We start from the raw sequence: 16,245 nt of genomic DNA on the forward strand, positions 1-16,245 counted from the left end.
TAAAATATAGTTAAAATTTTAATATTCAAGTTAAAAATATCATATAAAATCAATAACCGCCGTTACGGTCAATAATGAAAATATCTATATATACAAAAGCTCATTGAAATATTTTTAAAATTTCCAGAATTTTTTTACATAATTTGATGACTTTGATGTTGTAAAAAGTGCATTAATTTAGGCTTAGTCTCTCGTTTCATATTATTTATGCAAAAATTTTGAACACATATTAAATTCCGTATTGTACTTAATTTTTGACTTCTTTTTGCTATTTTCAGCATGTTGAATAAAGTTGTTTAATTTTCAAATAAGTTGTCAAATAAGTTGAATTCTTACTCGAATGTCAAAACATACAGATTTTGACAAATTAAATTTCAGATTTTGTTTCATAATGCAAACACACTGCATTATGTAAATTCGTAAAACTGTAAAAATTAGAAATAATAGAGAAGTTCTATAGGCTATTAAATCTATGGACAATCTCAAAGGCGGGGACTATTCATACCTATAAATAACTTATATAATTAAATGGAAAAAAATAAATTTATTATCTTCCAAATTCTTCATCAATTTCGCATAAAAAGCAACAATATCAACCTTTGTACCAATTTTTTGAGGTTAAGATCGATTGTATGAAAATAATTTTATAAATTTAACAAATATTTTTTTTTATAATTTTTTGTTTTCCTAAATTTTCATTAATATTTTTTTATTATGTTCGCGCACAAGTGATTTACCTTTTCAATACACTGTTAAACGATTGTACACCGTATATAACAGATTTATTTTTGTTTGAAATAAATTACAAACGTGGCAAATTTTCTATTCACTAACAAAAAAAAAATATTAAAGTACAAAAGATTTTCTTTCCTTTTTCTTTTTTGATTTTTATTTATAAAAATTTTCTTTCACCATAATATAATGAACTCTGTCTCCTCCCGATAAAAAAAAAATAAATTTTGGGTTCGAATAAGTTTTTCAATACAAAATAGAAAAATCTTTGTATAAATAGGTATAGAATCCAACAGATAAAAAAAAGGGTTATAATTTATGTAAATAACCATAAACAAGAAAAATGAAATTTAGAAAGAAAAAAATTACCAATAACATTACAGTAATTTATGATATCCTAGAAATGCGTACATATACACACATACAACATACGTACAAGATGAAAACCAAATCAAGTAAGATGAAATTCAAGGTCATTTTCAATTTACCTCCTTTTTTTTTTTTTATTTTGTTTTTTTTTGCTATGTTTTTACGATTGAAATTTTAAAGTATAAAATATTAAATTATAGAAAAAAAAATAGATAGAAATAGAATATTGTACATTTATTATACAGAATGGGTACACATTTTACACAGGACATAAATTTGAAATTACCATAGTACACATATATTTTCCGAAAAACAAAAATAAAATTATTTTTATCCTTTATGCAAAAGTACCTATTTTTACTTTTTGTTATCTATATAATCCAGTGCATTGTTGTGTAAGTCCAATTCATTTCTATATTCCTTACCTAAAATAACCATACTGATTTGATGCGAGATAATAACCGAGATTAAGATATAAAAACAACCAGTTGGTCCCCAATTTTAATTAATGTACGAGTATGTGTACATATTAAACTGAAAAGGATTTTGTATATATGAAAACACTTTGTTAACGGTGAAAATTATGCTTTCATATTATTATATTAATGATATAATTACAGTTACGAATACTATACGAAATTTCAACAGATTTTATGGTATAACTGTTAACAAAAAAATAGTAATAATAAATTTTGCATATATAAAAATTAAAATTATGTGTTCCAAACGGGATCATTTACAGAAATCGAAAACATATCATTTAATTTTACGATCAAACTTGTCTTTCTCGTTAACATAAACAAGTTTTACTCCCTTTGTAATTTGACAAAGAAAATTAATCACAATTAATATTCAATTACTTAGACGGATTTCCAACAGTTTCCGATCAAAATAGTTATAATATAATATTTAGCTATTAAGGGTGTCCGAATTACAAATTGCGGGCCGATTCTAATTCACCAATGTAATTTGTTTTATTTACGTTAGTTTAATAATAAGTAAACAATATGCGGAAAGTCTCATTGAAAGTATAACTACAATAACTTACAAATAATTTGAAAAATCGCATGAATTTTATAAAAGAGTATGAATGTGCTAACTTTATTAAAGACTATATGAATGAACCTTATTAAAGACTAAATCGCATGAACCTTATTGGTAAACCAAAACGATTTTGGCTATTGTAGTAATTTCTTCCCTCGAAGCACTTCTGCGGAATCGGACGACATAAAGTTCGTGGAGAATTAAAAAAGTAGTTGGAGAAGTGACGTTCTTATAACACTGGAGAGACTTCTGGGAGACTACCACCAGAAAAGCTTTAAGAAGATCATAGGCAGTTTGGAGCAGAAACCAGTTAAGAATTTTCATTGGTATCTTGACAGAGCATTGCAAGCTTTCAATCCAACTTAGGAGACTGGGCCTAGAAAGTGGGGACACTTGCACATTAGGAGACGTTGGCGCACCATCTGGGAAATTTTGCGGACCTTACTCGCAGGAGAAGGGAAATATTAACAAAGTACGTGCTCTTATTTTGATACCCTAACCTGTTATTTGGTCTGATAGATTGTTTTTTATTGTACAAACTTAATTGTGTAAATAAAAACAATCTATCACTTTTTTAATATTGCATATTAATGAGAAATGTTAAAAATAATTTTTTATATTTTCAATTTCTGCATATCTGCATTACATACATAATGTAACATGAGGTTATGCAAACAAAAAATTTCAATATTGATTTTTATTTTCAATCTCACTTCAATCAACAACTTAAAACATTCAATAATGTTTACATATTTCCTATATGGTTAAAAATAAGGTGACCAAATCCATTTATTATTTCTTTTTCATTTCACAAATGGTGTGTAGTTTTGTTAAGATTTGTATTAATCCTATAATTTTTGTAGTAACACAATTAATTATATACATAATTCAAAAGAAACCAACTCTATCTGCGACATATTTTATTTCAAATTCAAACGTATATATATTTTATTTCAACTATTCCAAAAATTTACACAGAGGACGAGATTATATTTCCTTTATGTTAAATTATATAGTGGTATTTTTTTTATTTTAAATATATATTCTAAATATATTTAAATATACTTTCCTCTGTATTGTAAACGGTTGTTGTATGTTATTGTAGAAATATATGTATATTTACATAGTAACAAACTGAGTAAACAAATTGTTCATACATAATATAACCATACAGAAAATGAAGAATTAAATACTTAGATTAATTAAAAATATTAGACTTAAATTATTTCAATTGTTAACTATAACAGTTTCTTTGATTGTTTAACACAATTGGGAATATTATAATCATTAAAAATATTTTTGATTAGTCGCAATATATTACCAATTTTGTCCCGCTTTTAATGAATTACTAATACATATATAATGGTCACATTATAGAATTTTTATAATAAAACGTATGAATAATTTTCCACTTCTTGCGCATGAACTAGGCTTGCATGATTGAATACATTATACATTTATAGTTATACAGGTACTTTATAGTATTCCTATAACCAATTTATATTCTCCTTAAATTGAAATTAAAAATTAAAATTGAATAAAATTAATTATAAATTATAATTGAAATTTAATTCCAAATAAAATTTAATGTTTTTGTTATATAAATATAGAAAGAGAACTTATGTAAGAATGTACTGTCTCCTGACGCATTTATTGAGTTCTTAACATTCAAAATTAATAAAATTAAGAAATCATAAAAATGAAATTTCTATCTGCGTCTTCTATTCTTTTATAATAGCTATAATAGTCTGTAGTAGACTTAAATTGTTTTAAAGCGCATGTTCTTAACTTTGTTATTATTTTCCAATATAACTATTTTATTTTACTTTTAATTCTTATTTTATTCTATAGCTATTGATATTCTTTAAAAAGCACCTACTTAAATATACATAATCTTATTTTTGGCTTTTATTTTAGTGTATACAATGAAGGAAACAAGGACATGCGCTTAGAATATATTGCAAAATTTTTGATGTCAACATAGTTTTAATTTTTGGTTTCATTTTTTTTTCTTTTCTCTAATAAATAATGTTAGATTTCTGCATTATAAAATTTTTGTTAATATAGTATAGAGAATTAACTGACATTGGTATTGTATTTTCTCTTTACAGATTTTGTTAATATAGGTATATAGAAGGGTATAATAATTATATTATGTGAATATGCGCAAACTCATGTAAATTGTAAGATAGGTAGATATTTTTGTTCTTATAAATTATAATGTTAAGAAATTGGTAAGAGAATCACTTTTTTATTTATGGGATTAGAACAATTTTTTCTTTTTTTTGAAATACACGAAAGTAAAACATTTTTGGGTTGCGCAAAAAACCAAAGAATGCAGAGTACCTATATAGAATTTAATTATGAAATCATTTTGCGGACAATTCATAATATACTTAGTCTTAGTAATTTTAAACTAATCTAAAATGTTAACAAATTCAAATTTAATTCAGAAATTATGGGTTTTGTTATTGATTTGCTCATTTACGAGTATATAGTGTTTTAAAGAAAGTATTATTTTTGAATAATTATATAAAATTATTTTAAACAAATTTAATTTAATTTATTCTAAACGCATTACTGTTTAAAATTCGCAGTTTCGTAACGATTTCCTTAAAATTGATTAACATGCAGTAACAGCGAAAAAAATGCACTGTTTTCCTTAATAATCTGCTCTAAATTAATTAAACAGAACTACATATACATATATGTATATATACATACATATGTGTACTTAAATCATCCAGCACAGTTAGCTGTACTAAATAACTTACCCTTTCACATAAAAATTTACCAACAAACTTGTTATAATTGATTATCGAAAATCTGTAAAATCAATTAAAAAAATTCATTCCGGTTACATAAATTATTAAATGATGCCTCTACTCTTGCTTCACAATTATATTTTCCTTCTTGGCATGCTTGTGAGAGTTAAGCTTTACACATAATTTCTGTTTCGTTATTAGAAAATTATTAAATTTAATAATAAATTTTAACAGAACTTTAAGTGGATACAATCTTAGCCTACTCGTTTAGCATTTCATGTCTACATATAGGTATGTATAATATTTTATATTAAATATCTACTACCATAACAATTTTTTATTCACATTCAATTCAAAAAACGAATTAACAATTCGCTTTTCCATCATTATAGTAAAGTATATAAAAAAAAAAAACTTCGTTTAATCTCACATTTTTTATATTCCTTTTACAATTCGTCTCAGTGGAATACCCAAAATCAAATTTTTTTCCTCAAACCCTTCATTATAACCCAGTTCAGTATTTCATATACAATAATTCTATACTAAATACATCGGAGGTATACACATATTATGTTTGTCCATAACAAACCAAACATATTATGTATGTACATATTAATGTATTCATATAACACCAAAAATTCAATAAACTCTTACAGCAACAGTACCTACAAACGTATGTACCTGATAAACACAAAAAAAAAAAAAAGCATCAAAAATTAACAATGTATGTATGCTACGAAGCACACGTTTAAAACTAAAGGAGCAGAAATTTTACTGACGATGACGATTGTTTCTATTTGTATCAGTAATTGCAGAAGGAGCGGAGCAGAAGTAAAATTTTAATTCAAAAGAAGCAGTAGACAAAATAATAAACTGAAAAAGAGGATAGTAGTAGTGCGCATGTTCATTCGGAGTATATGCGTAATAGAAATCGATTTTACTGAAGGATAATATAAAAACGTTCCTTTATCAATCCCAATACAACCAAGCCAGTTAGACTTTTCCAATCAAAAGAAAAACAAACAAAAATTCATCAGTCTCACACAATTTAATTTTCATACTAATGAGTCCAATTTGAAAATTTTCTGTATCTTGTTGGAAAAGTTTATTCGATAAGTGCAGTACTCTTTAGTAATTAAATTGAAAAAACAAAAAAAAACAAACAAACAAAAATTAAAAACACAAACGAGTGCGCGTTTAAAAAATCACATTGAAAAATCAATAAAAAAAATTTCAAGAAAAAATATTTTTTTCGACTAAATCAAAATGAAAGTTTTTACTAAAAATAAACGAGAAATGTGGGTATCAAATAATCGTGTCCTAGTTGGTGGCAGTAAGAAAGTGACTGGGCGTAATCCAAATTTTGATACCGATGAGACGAGACTCTTAATTTCATTATGGGGTGATCCAAAAGTTCAAAAAACTTTAATAACGACCCATAAAAAACATGCGGTTATAGCTAGATTAGCTGACAAAATGCGTGACTATGGATATCAAAGAAGTGCTGAGGAAATAAATACAAGAATTAAAAATTTAAAATGTTTTTACAATCGTATAAAAAAAGACATGGAAACTGGATCAAATAATGAACCGACATGGAAACATTTTGCAGCTATGGATGAAATAATGACAAGACCAATATTTAGTGTTCGTCCCAACGAAATCCCTAAACCGTCATTGCGATATAAATTAGAAGAAGCTAAACGAGAACGCGAAGAACGTGGTGAAACACTAGACGAAATTGAAGAAGCTGAACTTATGAGGACATTACAAGCCAATCAGATTAACAATACAGATGATACGACAAATTTTGAAAAATTCAATGATAATAAAGATGATCCTCCTACCAACAACTTTGTAAATGACAGTGAAATGGAAGATAATGATAACGAAGATAATGATAATGGGCATGATGATGATATTAATACATACGATGATGATATGGATTATGAACCAGTTCCTGGGCGCAATAGTAATAACTCTAATAGCAGAAAAAATAATAATGATGAAAAAACATCTTCGATGTCTTTGCGAACAAGAAGTCGAAGGAACGAAAATGCAAATAGAAATAATGATGAAAACCAAAACGATTTACACAATATAAACCAAAATAGCATTGATATTGAAGAGTCTTCAATTATTAAAGACGAGCCTATCGATGTAGATGATGATAGCAATGAGCAAAAACAGAGGTAAATTATAAGTTCAATTTAGTTGGTAATGAAAAAAACCATGCGCATGCTTCGCTGTATACACATTTTGTTAACATTTTTACCGTTATATCATAATATTGAATATCAATATTATATTATGAATAAATTTTTTTTCCCAAAAAAAATTGTTATATGACCCTAATCATCTTGTAAAAAAATATGTGTATGCACAACGACTGCGCAGAGTGTAATTAAAACATTATGGACATTTTTATGTTCAGTTTAAAAACAATTAATTAATACTTCTAATTTTTAAATTTTTTTAGTGAGGAAGATAAAGAATCAGATTCATTCCCACTTGCTGAATATCTGAAACCTGGTGCTAGTAGTAGTCAACCATTAAATAAAAATAAAATAATAACAACGGTAGCTGCCTCCTTAAATTCATCAACTTCTTCTACGACCATGTCAAGCAGTCCATTAAAACTAGGTCAACCTACATCGATTATTAGTATGCCGACTACGAATTCTGGAAGCAATGTCACCTCAAACACACAGGCAAAAATTTCATTAGTTCCAACAAATTTCTTACTAAAGCCTCAAAGTCAAAATTTACAAGAAGTCTCACAACAAAAACAAACACAACAGCAGCAAGGATCACAATCCCTTAAAAGTAATACTTTGCAGGGACTTCAATTAAACCGACAAATTCCTATTCGACCAAAACCGTCACAACCACGAATCATATATACCCATCAAGCAACAGGAAATCAACCGGCGAACGGTATTGTTAATACAAGTAATGGACCAATGAAAGTGCTTCTGGTAAATGCTTTGCAAAAGAATGCACAAAATGTTCAAAATATAGTTACTCCAACTGGTGCAATATTGCAAAATAAGTCAGTTGACATACAAAATAATGCTCTATATCAATCTTCGTCTGGAACATTGCAATCGAATTTATCGAATATGAATAAAATTCCTCAATCGCCTTCTGTTAATCTTAATGGAATGGTCTCTAGCACTAGCGGAGAAAAACTTAATTTGTTAGGTACACCATCATCTAATGGCAAAACAGCAATAGGTAAATTCACAATCATTTTCTCAAACTTTTAAAATATTTTTAAATTGTGAATCTTTTATTTAGGATACCGTGCTTTATTGGGTCAGTTAATAAGAACTCAGGAAGAGTCTAATCAAATTAACCGACAACGTTTGCAGTTGGAAAGGGAACGTTTTGAATATGAAAAGTCTGCAGGAGAAAGATTTTTAAAATTTTTGCCTGATGTTATACCAAATTTGTTAAACATAATTCAACAGCAACAACAATCACACCATCGATTTATACCAGAACAAACAATGACACAACCCATATTTGTTACAGCTCCTATAGTTTCAGCAGTTGAAAGTACGAATAATACTTTCAGTGAAGTTCCAGCAAATAGAAATTCTGAAAAAAAAGATGATGCTCCTCTTGTCCTTTTGACACCTAAACAAGAAAAACAGGATGATTAGGAAATGTTTACCTATTGGGGATAAACATTTTAAAAATTTTAAAATGATCGCAAAATATTTCAAATTTTGTCCTCAACAGGTAGAAAACAATGAATACAAAATGTGATATGATAATATAATGTTGCTACATTAATGAAAAGGTCATGGGAATTAGATATTTCCATTTTCTTGCAGAATATACTCGAAGTAGAAATCTGAACATTTTAATTTTAATACTTTGAGCAATGAAAATTTTTAATTATAAAAATAATAAAAAATATGCATACCTATTTTCTAGACAAATTATTTTTTTATTTGTAAGAATTGATTTTAAAATCGTTTTGCAAAATTATTTTGCTAAAAACTAGAACTAAATATTATATAGATATACATAGTTAGCTAATGTATGTACATGCTCCTACATAGATAGTTGGATAATAGAAAATTAAATTTAGTCTCACTCTTTGTTCTCTACATTGAGGTTTAAATTTCCAAATTTAAGAATAAATATTATTTTCGGAGTCTCGAATTTCCATAACATCCATTTTCAATCTTTGTTTAACTATTTCTCGCCAAATCGCCTCCCTATCCCTATTGTTAGTTACTCCCATTCGTTGTAAAGAATTATCATTTATTCGAAGCAAAGCTCTACCAGTGATCTCGTGCTTCACATTCAAATGAAATAAACAAAAAGAAAGTAATTATAATAAGAACTGGTAATTTAAATATTTAACATCCGTTTCATTTAAAATTAAAAGCCTACCTTTGAAAATAGCTCTGCGTATACTATATAATCGGCGCAATGCCTTCTGTACCATTTTTGCACATCAGCTACTGTCCATAAATATACTATAGCAAAAAGAAAATAATGATAATATTCTAAAAAAAGTGATAACATTTTTTTTTACCTGGTTTAGGCCTTGCAGTTTTTAATCTTGGTTTATTTTGAGTTAAAGTTTCTTCAACCATAACTAAAATTCTTGCAAAACTTTTAATTTGAATCTTATTTATTATTGTAAAATTTTAGTAAAAATAACAAATTTACAAGAGAACAGCTGATTTTGTCTGACAACGGAAATATTCAGTAAGCCGCAAACTGGATAGCTAATAACAGTGTTGCTCAAAGTATAACAGATCTTTGTACTTAATTAATTTTGTACGTCAACAGCTTTCTTCTGTCGTTCATACTTGTTTTATACCATAAAAATTTAAGTTGGAAGAATGATTACATTTTAAAACTATAGATTGTAATTTTTATCTGAAACGGTAATGTGCAAAAAATGTATTGTGAGTCTCTATTTTACTTCTCTATTTTACACAATTCAAAATATTTCTTTTTTGTACCTTTTTCATAGAAATAACGTGCCGGTAATCACTTTCGTAGGAAACTCAATTTTTTGAATCTATCATATCTTTTGATGTTAGGATCAACAAAATTAGGTTGATTAAAAAAAATAACCCTGTTTAAATTATTTTAAATTTTATTATTAAGTTTCATCCATTATATTCTCTTTATTTCTTTATATATAGTTTTCACGTTTTCATTTTCTGCATTCTTATTCTGATTACTTTTAACATTTCATCAGATTTTTATGGCATTCCTGTATTTTTGACAACAAGCTAGTATTTTTGACAAGTCATTCATAGTTATTTTTATGAAGTGAAACTTTCTGTTTTCATTTTGTTTAGAAGAAGCGGTGAAGTGGAGCAATTGTTTGGAATTTAATTTAACCATAAGGAAGATTGTAATTTCATTTATAATATTTTGAAATTTATTAAGCATGGAATGTTTACAAAATAATCTAAGTAAAATCCGAGTTCCAAATAATTTTGAAAACGTATATAAGGATGAATGCGTTTATAGCTTTGACACACCGGTAAGCCATTGATGGAAATGATTTTGCATAAAATATGAAATTAAATATATGTATATTTTTTATTAGTCATTGATTTATAAAAAAATAATTAAAAATTTTTGTTAGGAATCACCAACCGGACTGTATATTAGTTTGACCTCGTTTTTGGGTTTTGGTGAAGATTTTGTTGAAGGTTACGCTAAAAAAACTGGAAATCATGTGTATTTGCATTGGCGTCGGGAAAAATATGAAGTAAATATACGATCAAATTAAGAAAAAACCTAAATATTGATTTTGTTTTCGTTAGATACCACAAGAACAGTTAGCAGATGGACCTGAAAAAAAAATTACGCGTTTAGCGATCGGCGTAGAAGGTGGTTTCGATCCCAATATTGGAAAGAAAAAGTTCGAATACAAAGATTTTTATAACATTATTGTTTTCCCAGAAAAAAAAACTTACTCATACCCTGATGAAAATTTGCCTATGATTGTGAGACGTTTTGAAAAATTTATATATTTTTTACTTATCTTTTACATTTAAGATATCTCAATCCGTTAAAGCAATTATTGATGCTGAATCAGCTATAAAAAAATTAGAAAAATCTTCTTTAGCTGGAACGTGGGATGGAGAAGTAAGGCAAGTATCAAAATTTGCAAAGGATTTAAGACAGCTAGAAAATGGTATTAAAATTCCACCTTCTGGTTGGAAATGTGAGAAGTGCGACCTTACTAATAATTTATGGTTAAATTTAACGGATGGGTCGATTTTATGTGGAAGAAAATTTTTTGATGGTAGTGGAGGAAATGACCATGCGGTATGTATTAATTTCTGTTAAGAGATAATATATCTCTTATATTATTTGTCAATATTTTAGGTGGAGCATTATCACGAAACAAGATTTCCTTTAGCTGTTAAATTAGGAACAATTACTGCAGAGGGGAAAGGAGATGTATTCAGTTATGCTGAAGATGATATGGTTGAAGATCCGTATTTAGTTGATCATTTAGCCCATTTTGGAATTAAAGTAGCCCAAATGACAAAAACAGAAAAGTCGATGGTTGAATTAGAATTAGACATAAATCAGAAAATAGGAGAATGGGATATCCTAACTGAAAGTAATAGTAATTTAATTCCAATGTCTGGACCTGGATATACTGGAATGAAAAATTTAGGAAATTCGTGCTATTTAAATAGTGTAATGCAGGTAAATAATTTTTTTTATATCGATAAAGATAAATTATAACATGCCTTGGTATTTAGGTTCTATTTACAATCCCTGACTTTGTTAAAAGATTTGTACTTGGTGCTAGCGATTACTTTGCTACATATCCAGATGATCCTGCAAATGATTTCAATATTCAAATGTTTGTTAACACAGTTTATTATATTTTCACAACTAAACAGCTTGTTCTAATTTTTCAGGGCTAAGTTGGGCACTGGTTTGTGTAGCGGAAAATACAGCAGTATTCCAGACAATTCTCTTGATTCTGAATCGACTGGAATTTCACCAGCAATGTTCAAAAATTTAATTGGCAAAAATCATCCAGATTTCTCCACCAAGCATCAGCAAGACGCTCAGGAATTTTTTCTACACTTAATCAATATTTTAGACGTAATTCGTTAATATTTTAAAACAAAATACATCTTAAAGCCTTTAATTCTTTTTATTTTGTATTTATTAGAGAAATAGCAGAAATCAAGAAAACCCAGCTAATGCTCTAAAATTCAGTATAGAAGATCGTGTTGAATGTCAAGCCAGTAAAAAAGTAAAATACACAACACGTGATGAATACTGTTTGCCCCTGCAAATACCTTTGAAAATGGCTACCAATTTAGATGAAGTGAAAGAATATGAAGAAAAGTTAGCTGAAGCTCAAAAGAACGGTCAAAAACTGTATGTTTATTTGATAAAAGGGATTATATTTCTTTAGTGTATCAAAAATTTTAGGCCACCAGATTCATTGGTTAGACCAAAAATAACATTAAAGGCATGTTTAGATGCATTTTCACAGAGTGAAATAATCGAACAATATTACAGCACAGCCATTAGAGATAAAACTTCTGCTAAGAAGTGAGTTTTACACAACAGTGAATGAATATAAAAAAAAATTAATGTATATTTTTAGAACTTCTCGTTTAGCTACAATGCCGGATTATTTGATGTTACATTTAAAAAAGTTTATGCTGAGAGAAGATTGGACGTCAATGAAACTAGACGTTTCCATTGATATTCCAGATATTTTGGATTTATCTAGTCTCAAAAGCAGCGGACTGCAACCTGGAGAAGAATTGTTACCTGAATTGGATGATAAAACTCAACTTGATAGCCCGCCTATGGATGAAAAGGTTCTGAATTCTTTAGTTGAAATGGGATTTCCAATCGACGCTTGCAAACGAGCAATTTTTTCTACAAAAAATAGTGGATTAGAACCAGCTACACAGTGGATAATGGAACATATAACCGATTCAGATTTTAATGATCGATTTGTCCCACCTGGTTTAGAAAATCAAAAATCAGGTACATATTAAGATTTCAATTTATACAAAAAAGTGACATTCAAAATTGAATTTAAAATTTAGGCAGCTTTAGAGCAGATCCTAATAGCCTTGAAATGCTAATGGGAATGGGTTTTAATGAAATACAAGCTATTAAAGCCCTAAAAGCTACTGAAAACAATATTGAACGTGCTACTGATTGGATTTTTTCGCATCAGGGTGATCTTGATGGCGCAGAAAATGATGAAGAACCATGCACACCAAAAATGAGAGATGGTTCTTCTAGTAAGTATATTATAATATTTTTCTTTTTAACAGACGTTTGTTTATTCGGGTATTTATAATATTTTAGAATATCGATTAGTTGGATTCATTTCTCATATGGGGACATCATCTCAAGTTGGACATTATGTTTGTCATTTATTAAAAGATAATCAATGGATAATATTTAACGACAGTAAAGTTGCGATCTCACAAAACCCTCCCAAAGAACTTGGATATTTGTACTTGTACGAAAGAGTTTAAATTTAGAATTTTTTTTATAAAAACTAAATAAAAGAAAATCTAATTGATTGTAAATTTTGTTATAAAAGAAATTTTAATTTTCTAAATGTAAGAGATATTTCGAAATATCTGTGGCATTTTGCTTTTTGTCAGCAATTTTTGATCCAAATTGAATAGCACGCTTTTGCAAAGTTGAACTATAGCGTAAGTTTAATTTAAGACCACATAATCTTAGCAAGAGTTTTTCGCCTATACCTTGACCTAATATAAAACAACATTTTTGTTCTGGTTCCAAATTATTTATATAACTGACGAAATTTTCTTCAATATATGGCGCTCTTGCTGTTTTTCCATTATCTGCTATCACACGATCATCTCTACCTAAATTTCTAAACGCTATTCGATCCCAATCCGTTTTCAATTCCTTTCGTACCGCATTAATTTTAGTAGAAAATTCTCCCTGAGTCCTTACAAAAGCATTTCGATGCCTTGTGTATCCACCAAACATTTCATCTGCACCACTGCCCAGTAATATAACACGACAAGTAGTTTGATATAACTCACTTTCTAAAACACCTTTTCCCCTAGAAGCAAACCAAAATGATGCACCTAAAGATTCGTCCAATACAGTGTTTAATGGATAAATTAAATGCTTGATAGTTTTCGACAAATATAAATCTAATTCTTTTCTTGTAACATTGACCTCCACAAAATTCCATTTTCTTTCAGGCATTAATTCTTTTAGTTCTTTAAAGGACTTTAAACCAGTTATTCTATCTGGAGTATACCAATCGATTTGTTGTTCATTTTTAGAATTTACATTTTCAAATGCCACATTGATTAAATCAATTGAGTCCGATTTATTGCAAAAATCGTTTGACAATTTTGCTAATATTGAACAATCCAATCCTCCTGAAAATAGTATGCCAATTTTTGAATGATTGCACATCCTACTTTCTTTTATGCAAGCCACACAGAAGTTTGGTGTGTTTAAAATTCGATCTTTCAACGAAAATTTAAGTAAATTTATAACATCTTCAACACATAATGCTATTTCCTCATCTTTTAGAAGCTCAACCATTTTATCTGTTACATTTGTGTTAAGATTTTGAACTTTTTCATAAAAATTAAAGTACTTTCTATTATTTAACATTTCTAAGCGTATACCATGTGGATTTTCCGGCACTACACTTTCGATTAAAGGTTTCTGAAATATACTTTCTATACTTTCTTTCTGATCTGGTGAAATAAATTTCCATGAAAATAACTCAAAATTTTTCAAATTCAAGCATGCATTATTAGATTCATATTCTATATGTAATTTATATAATCCAACAGGGGGTAATTCTGCAGGAATGTTTTTCTTGTTAGAAAAATTTGATGTACTTGCAATCTTTATCAAATTATTAGAAAAGTCACGTTCTACTACAAGAGAATTACGACCAAGAGGATCTCTTGCAAAATATAATAATTTTAATTGTTTATCATAAAATATTATACTGTAAGGACCTTTCAATGAACGAATTAATTCAATGATGGAGTTTTCCGTCTCACATTTCTGTAATTCTAGCGATAGCCATTCAGTGTCCGACATTAATAGTGGCTTATTTGCGTTATAAATATCTCCGTTTAAAAGTAAAACATACTTTTCGGAGACGGCTGGCTGAGAGAATACTTGTTCACCTTGTTGCCATAAAACGAAACCAAAAAAAGCAATTAAATCATTACATTCATAAACACAATTTTGTACATCCGGTCCACGATTTTTTAAAATTCTTTTGTATTCTTCTACTATATGTGGTATATTTAAATCCAAACTTAATAAACAAAGAATACCGCACATTATTTAGTTTGTTTCTAGATATCATTTATTTTAAAATTTTCACAAATTTAGAATTAAATTTATATTTTATCTAAACGCTAATATAATCGGGAAAAGATAAACAAATAGAACAACGTTCTTATAAATTACAACAAATAAGTAAAATAAAAATATTTATGTATAATTAAAATTTAATAACCTCTTTCGTTCTTTTGGCATTATTATTATTATTGTAATAAAATGTGACATTGTATCATTGACATTTCTATACCACAAATGCTCAAACATTTTTCGCTCATACATTTTTAAGTTAAGTTTGAACACAAATGCAATTATAACACGAAATATGAAAGCACAAAATTGAATATTATATTTTATAACTTATAACTAAGTATTAGGTTCCTTCACGAGACCGAATTAAATTTTTACTCCGTTATTATCTCAGTAAAAAATAATAAGCTTTGTTTCGTGTTAAAGGTTAAATCAAAATCAAGAGCAAAATTATTTACAGGAGAATTTTATCACAAATTTATGCCTTAAACACAATGACACAGCTTTTCAAACTGCAAAATGTGACAATTGCAAAAAAAAAATATAGATTCTGGGTTATTTTATTAAATGGAATCGCACAAAATTAAACTGCAACTGGAAAATAATCATATCAGATTTGATTTACAAAATTATATTTATAAAATAATAAAATATCAAAAATCGTAAATAGTTAAGAGACTTTTGTGTTATGAAACTGTGCCCATTATGTATCTACATAACAGTGCCCACTAGCATGTAAAATGCATAATACCCAAACTATTGTGTCTCTGCACCTTTATAAATAAATGATTTTTAAATCTGTATTTATACTACTTTAGTAGATTAGACATTTGTAACTCATATATTATAGGTTAAAAATTATTAATAAAATTATTAATAAAAATTATTCATTAAAATGTTATCAAATTAATAACACAATCTAAAATTTTACTTTAAATTTTTTCTTTATTCTTTTAAT

General features: G+C 27.7%; 4 protein-coding genes across 5 annotated transcripts; 2 read left to right on the forward strand and 2 right to left on the reverse strand.

The window, feature by feature from the left end:
- The first annotated feature begins 4,416 nt into the window (after positions 1–4,416).
- LOC129606626 (putative uncharacterized protein DDB_G0285119) lies at positions 4,417–8,860 on the forward strand. 2 transcript variants are annotated; one of them, XM_055517039.1, is made up of 5 exons: positions 4,417–4,550; positions 5,145–5,201; positions 5,567–7,102; positions 7,390–8,147; positions 8,211–8,860. In XM_055517039.1, the coding sequence occupies exons 3-5, from the start codon at positions 6,177–6,179 to the stop codon at positions 8,576–8,578; spliced, it is 2,052 nt and encodes a 683-aa protein (XP_055373014.1). In that variant the 5' UTR covers positions 4,417–4,550; positions 5,145–5,201; positions 5,567–6,176; the 3' UTR covers positions 8,579–8,860. The 2 variants fall into 2 exon arrangements, with proteins under 2 accessions (XP_055373014.1, XP_055373013.1); XM_055517038.1 differs by having other exon boundaries at positions 4,431–5,201.
- A 24-nt stretch (positions 8,861–8,884) lies between these two features.
- On the reverse strand, positions 8,885–9,617 carry LOC129606627 (protein aveugle). The gene is made up of 3 exons (XM_055517041.1): positions 9,466–9,617; positions 9,321–9,406; positions 8,885–9,222 (listed from the first exon to the last, which is right to left on the reverse strand). Exons 1-3 carry the CDS (start codon positions 9,524–9,526, stop codon positions 9,055–9,057), a joined length of 315 nt encoding a protein of 104 aa, XP_055373016.1. The 5' UTR covers positions 9,527–9,617; the 3' UTR covers positions 8,885–9,054.
- A 718-nt stretch (positions 9,618–10,335) lies between these two features.
- On the forward strand, positions 10,336–13,516 carry LOC129606621 (ubiquitin carboxyl-terminal hydrolase 5). The gene is made up of 12 exons (XM_055517034.1): positions 10,336–10,434; positions 10,540–10,665; positions 10,721–10,903; positions 10,956–11,228; positions 11,289–11,618; positions 11,675–11,778; positions 11,837–12,026; positions 12,097–12,308; positions 12,363–12,485; positions 12,541–12,932; positions 12,995–13,195; positions 13,263–13,516. Exons 1-12 carry the CDS (start codon positions 10,339–10,341, stop codon positions 13,433–13,435), a joined length of 2,403 nt encoding a protein of 800 aa, XP_055373009.1. The 5' UTR covers positions 10,336–10,338; the 3' UTR covers positions 13,436–13,516.
- Positions 13,509–16,072, reverse strand: LOC129606622 (asparagine synthetase domain-containing protein CG17486). The gene has a single exon (XM_055517035.1). The coding sequence runs from the start codon at positions 15,255–15,257 to the stop codon at positions 13,509–13,511; it is 1,749 nt and encodes a 582-aa protein (XP_055373010.1). The 5' UTR covers positions 15,258–16,072.
- Between the last annotated feature and the right edge of the window lie 173 nt (positions 16,073–16,245).

The sequence above is a fragment of the Condylostylus longicornis genome, unplaced genomic scaffold (assembly GCF_029603195.1).
Source record: "Condylostylus longicornis isolate FDR11 unplaced genomic scaffold, ASM2960319v2 ptg000020l, whole genome shotgun sequence".
Lineage (NCBI taxonomy): Eukaryota > Metazoa > Arthropoda > Insecta > Diptera > Dolichopodidae > Condylostylus > Condylostylus longicornis.

Coding starts and splice junctions, on each gene's coding strand:
- LOC129606626 (XM_055517039.1), top strand. CDS start 6,177: ATGAAAGTTTTTACTAAAAATAAACGAGAAATGTGGGTATCAAATAAT. Junction 7,103..7,389: donor AGCAATGAGCAAAAACAGAG/GTAAATTATAAG, acceptor AAATTTTTTTAG/TGAGGAAGATAAAGAATCAG. Junction 8,148..8,210: donor TAATGGCAAAACAGCAATAG/GTAAATTCACAA, acceptor TCTTTTATTTAG/GATACCGTGCTTTATTGGGT.
- LOC129606622 (XM_055517035.1), bottom strand. CDS start 15,257: ATGTGCGGTATTCTTTGTTTATTAAGTTTGGATTTAAATATACCACAT.
- LOC129606621 (XM_055517034.1), top strand. CDS start 10,339: ATGGAATGTTTACAAAATAATCTAAGTAAAATCCGAGTTCCAAATAAT. Junction 10,666..10,720: donor GGCGTCGGGAAAAATATGAA/GTAAATATACGA, acceptor TGTTTTCGTTAG/ATACCACAAGAACAGTTAGC. Junction 12,027..12,096: donor ACTTAATCAATATTTTAGAC/GTAATTCGTTAA, acceptor TGTATTTATTAG/AGAAATAGCAGAAATCAAGA.
- LOC129606627 (XM_055517041.1), bottom strand. CDS start 9,526: ATGGTTGAAGAAACTTTAACTCAAAATAAACCAAGATTAAAAACTGCA. Junction 9,407..9,465: donor AACTGCAAGGCCTAAACCAG/GTAAAAAAAAAT, acceptor TTTTTGCTATAG/TATATTTATGGACAGTAGCT. Junction 9,223..9,320: donor ACGCAGAGCTATTTTCAAAG/GTAGGCTTTTAA, acceptor TTGAATGTGAAG/CACGAGATCACTGGTAGAGC.